We start from the raw sequence: 5,246 nt of genomic DNA, 5'->3' as shown, positions 1-5,246 counted from the left end.
TTATTTTGGTGGCAGATATTTTTATATAAAAAATAATTAAAAATTATTTATGATAATTTATTTAAATATATTAAAATATTTAATAAATTTTTTATGAAAATAATTGTATATAAATTTTTATTTTTTATTAACAATTTTAGTGAGTGTACAGATTTATTTTAGTTTTTTTTCTTTCTGGTTGAAATAAGAAACAAATTTTAACCCCAAAAAGTTACAAAAATACCTGTCGCATCAATCGTCAACCCCATTTACATTATTACTGTTTTGTAATGTTTATATCTAAGATTGAACAGAGTATAGGACTATAGGTGACAAAAAAAAAAGTTCAAATCATTCACAAAAATCATATTTTTGTTTTTATCCACTTGCTTTATTTCATCCATCATGCGACATGTTAATAAAATAAATTAAAAGGTTCACTTAGAGACAAATAAGACTCAAACTTCATAATTTTATGAAGTAAAAGATTAATTTTAAAATTCGATGGACCAAAATAATTTATTTATACTAATGTATTAATAACTAATGTGTGAAATAGTAATAATATGTAAGATAGTTAAGTTGTCAAATTCTTTTTATGTATAAAGATACGAAGAGAGAGACCAACTGTAATACTTCAAGCTAAACGCGAAGGAACCCGGAATTTGTTTGTTTTAGTTTGAGTTTAATTTTGATAAATTAATTTCTATCATGATAATTAATATTCTGTTGAAAATTCTATACCCGTCAAGTTGCATATATATAACGAAATCTTAGCTTTTAAATCAGATTTAATTCTTCGCTATAACTATGTGTATCTATTATCTATTAGTCCCTGTCTAAAAGAAATCTATCAAAAAAATAGAAGGCAAATACTAATAGATTTAAAAAAAAAATAGTACTTTTAGAAAAATAATTTATTATTAAAATTAAAAACATATTATAAATTTTAATTATAAATTATTAATATAAAATATAATAAATACAATCTTTGTGTTTATGGAGTGAACTCTGCTTTTGCAATTAATAACTTCACACATTCACTCACTCACTCACTCACACCCTTACAATTTACAACCTTCTCTCTCCTCTTCCATTCTCATCAACCACCTTCTCTTCCTCTTCACTCATTGGATCATTGCACTCTTCCAACTATCTGCTTAATTTCATCTAACGCTTCAAAATGGGGTATGATTTCTTTTCCTTCTTTCTTCTTCACAAATGCAGGATCTGCATTCTCATACCGTTTCCAATAACCCCAGAATATTCAATTGCTGTTCAGTTTTTGATAAACGCGATCATTATCTTCAGTTATTTGGACTTTCTCAAACAAGAGGAAAGAAAAGCTTCAGTTTTTTCTACTCCAGAATCAGTTTTTCATCCATAAACATTTTTTTATATATATTTTTAGTAAAAAATAACAAATTGGTTAATGTTAGTTTAACTGATATTTATTTAAAAATATGATTTTTTTTCCTTGATCGACTTATGGAGACAAATACTTGGGTGACTTTGTTATTTTTGTACTGTTCCAAGTTTTGTCGTTTTTAGTAATTTGTGAATTCACGATAATTAACTTTACTTGATTGATCTGCTCTACTCTTTGTTGACGCCACCATATCTTAACCCATCGTTTCGTCTTTATCTGCTTTCTTTTTGCGTTTTTCTCAGGGTTTCTCTGCACCTGCAAACCACAGTTTTGTATTTGTTTTCCTTCTTTACTCTCTCTCTCTCTCTCTCGCTTTCAGAAACTGTGCATTTACCAAACTTCTTTTTTTCCTTTTACTACTGCTAAGGTAAAGGTAAACCAGGATAAGAAAAAAAAAATCAAGAGTTTTGTTACTAATGATTTATTTCATTTTCAATCCCATTCATTTCAGTTATAACTTATAACTTAAGCATAAGGCTATTTCTTCTTGTATTTTGTTTCTCATTTCTACATTTTATAAATTGGTGTCCTTTCTTGTCTGTGTATATTCTAGGCCAAAATTATTTGCTTTTTGTCTAAAAAAGATTGGTTTTTGTTCCTTATATTCTTCCTCCTCCTTGCTATGGAATGAGAAAACTTGGACACTATCACAAGTGTGTTGCCTTGCTCTTTATTTTGATATTCTATTCTATGAAGATCTATGTTCTGTTCTGTGAAAGAAAATGCATAGAAATTTAGTTGTTAACCCTTTTGAAAATTGAAGCCTCTTGTGTTCTCTGCTTTTTCTACTTAAGTTTAGTTTTCCAATGCATAGTTTATGGATTAAATTAATGTCAGGAGCCTCAGAGTTTGATGTTGTCAATGTGATTCTTGAGGAGGGACCAATCATCCTACATATTTTTAGTATATTCTATCACTTGGTTTCACATGTTAGTATTTTAATATTCATATAGACTGATTATTTTAGTCTTATCTGTTTTTGTTCTTTTCATGCAACAATCACTTGATTCTTTGTTTAGACTATATGCCAAGACTATTAAATTTAAATTCATCTGTCTTTTTCTGTTCAGCTGGGTTTCAAACCCATTCATATAGCTTCCGGCAGCATTTGAGCCAGTACTATAGGTACCAGCTTGGAACATTAAGTTGTAAATTCTATAATACTTCTACTTGAGAGAATCTTCAGGATTATGTGTACAATTGACTATTGTTATAGAACTAAGAATATCATGTCAGATCTAGAATGAAGGAGGAAAGAATCTGATACATCAGTTTCCATCTGATGATATTTTGGTTCAAGAACTGAGAGAGATGGGGTGTTGTGTCTCAACAAGCAGTAAGAGCAGTTGTAGTAGTAAGAGCAATGGAGACTCAGACTCTCCATCTTGTTTAGAAATCGGTTTCTGTGGTCAAAAGAAAGCAAGGAGAACATTCTCTGATCATGTTGTTTCCCTGCATCAGTTATCATCCTTACCAAACAGGATTTTCTCCAATGGAAAGAGCCGGTCTTCTTGCATATTTACGCAGCAGGGTCGTAAGGGTGTTAATCAGGATGCCATGATTGTATGGGAAGTAAGTATGTATGTGTGTTCATCTTGTTGTGAATTGTTATGTATGATAATTCTAGAAATTTTGACATCATAGCAATATTTGTTTCTGAAGGATTTCATGGCAGAAGATGTGACCTTCTGTGGTGTATTTGATGGCCATGGTCCTCATGGTCACCTTGTTGCACGCAAAGTTAGGGATTCCCTGCCTATCAAACTTCTTTCTTTTTTGCATTCCGGTGAATCGAGGCGAAACGGATCAGGGAAAGCTTCTTTCAAAGGGAATATAAAGCCTGACACTGAAGAGTCTGAGAAAGATAGCTCTGATGAGGATAAAATAAATTCCATGTGGAGAGAAGCTTTCATGAAGGCATATAAGGCCATGGACAAAGAGCTGAGGTCTCATCCGAATCTGGATTGTTTCTGTAGTGGGAGCACGGCTGTAACTATAGTGAAGCAGGTAGCAGCTCAATGAGTAGTGCATTCAATTGCTGCATATACTTCATTGCTTCTTTTCACTGACATTTCTTATGTTGTTCACTTTCCAGGGATCAAATCTGTTCATGAGCAACATAGGGGATTCCCGAGCAATCATGGGATCCAAGGACAGCAATGACTCCATGGTGGCAATTCAGTTGACAATTGATTTGAAACCTGATTTGCCAAGTTAGTTTTGTCATCATTGTTCATCCTTTCTCAGTTCAGTCTATGTTTTTGCTTTGAGATAGCTTATCTGAATTTTTTACAGGGGAAGCTGAAAGAATCAAAAGGTGCAAGGGCAGGGTATTTGCCTTGCAAGATGAACCAGAAGTTCCAAGGGTGTGGTTACCTTTTGATGATGCACCTGGATTAGCAATGGCTAGAGCATTTGGCGATTTTTGTTTGAAGGATTACGGTGTCATTTCTATACCAGAATTTTCTCACCGGCATCTTACAGACAAAGACGAGTTCATTGTTCTTGCCTCGGATGGAGTAAGACTTTCGAAGATATATCTGCTTTTATTTGTTCTTGTGGTCTCAGTTGCCACAGTAATGTTACAATTATCGCTAAAGTCTCTCAGCATAGAGCATTTGCAGCATTTTCTGTTTCCTAGATGCATAGTTTTTTCTTGTTTTGTTGTTTTGGTCCATGTGAAAGTCATCAAATCAAAGTAACTTGGTTTAAGCTATGTATAACTTGCTGTAGGAAAATTTTGCTATGCATAATAGTTCTACCTATGTAAGCAAGAAAAGCATGTCATTCTCATCTTTTATGTGTTTGTTTACTTTTGGACGAGAATAGACATATGATATGATGAATTTGAATCCAACACTTGAAAAATTTTAACTAGTTATTGTGTTTCTTTTTAGGCTACTTATGCTAATATCCATCTTGGTATTTTGTGCAGGTCTGGGATGTGTTAAGCAATGAAGAGGTGGTTGAGATAGTATCCACGGCACCAACTCGAGCATCAGCAGCAAGGGTTCTGGTGGATTCTGCGGAAGTATAATTATAAATATTCTCTCCAAAGCAAAATAAACATAATAATTGTAAATATTGTCTTCAAAGCAACATAAACATAATCCAAAACACTCAATTTTTATTTTCATACTCTTGTAAGTTGGGTTAGAAAAAATTGAGTTTTGGCAAAAAAATTACAAAAATACCGTCTTGCCAAAAAAACAAGCCCGTCGGAGAAGCCCGCCCCACCCCGCCAAAGTCCATGGTTTAAGCGGTGTAGGGTTAGGCAGACTTTTGATTTTGACAGTTACATTTTTTCAGCCCAACCCGCTTTTTTAGCAGGTTATGCAGATCAAGATAGCAGATTTAGGCCCATTTATCATCCCTGGTCACCACCCATTTGATTTGGGAATTTGGAATTCACTTCATTTTTTGTTTATCTATTATCTATAATTCATCACCATGTTTCTTTTCTTTTTATTATAATTGATTTACCTATTTTTAGCAGTTTCCCAAAACGACTATCCTACTTTTGAAGTGAAAGTCTATTTCCAAACTAGTATTTTTACTCGTAATAATATTACGAGAATATAAATCTTTTAAAATTACATTGATTTTATCCTAACATTATAGATTATGCCACAAAAGATTTATAGAATCAAACTACTCTTATAAAAAGGTTGTAAGAGATATAAGTTTTTGTTGACTAAGAATACCATGATCTCCGTAGATTAAAAAAAAATCAAATAATAAGATTTTTAGTTATTATTTTTATGTGAAAGAGTTTAATCTTTTAATAATAATTAATTTTAACATTCATTATCTAAAATTTGAAATAATTTAGCATGTA

General features: G+C 32.1%; 1 protein-coding gene across 7 annotated transcripts; it reads left to right on the top strand.

Moving 5' to 3' along the window:
• Positions 970–4,437, top strand: LOC107613735 (probable protein phosphatase 2C 52; the record flags this gene model as incomplete). Of its 7 annotated transcripts, XM_021108823.1 has the most annotated exon segments (7): positions 970–1,167; positions 1,651–1,675; positions 2,479–2,980; positions 3,071–3,415; positions 3,504–3,621; positions 3,704–3,927; positions 4,344–4,437. In XM_021108823.1, coding segments are annotated over 5 exon segments (1,042 nt in total), but the record flags the coding sequence as incomplete, so codon positions are not given.

Source organism: Arachis ipaensis, chromosome B08 (assembly GCF_000816755.2).
Source record: "Arachis ipaensis cultivar K30076 chromosome B08, Araip1.1, whole genome shotgun sequence".
Taxonomy (NCBI): Eukaryota; Viridiplantae; Streptophyta; class Magnoliopsida; order Fabales; family Fabaceae; genus Arachis; species Arachis ipaensis.
Note: the sequence above shows the minus strand (reverse complement) of the source record. Positions and strands in the feature narration are given on the sequence as shown.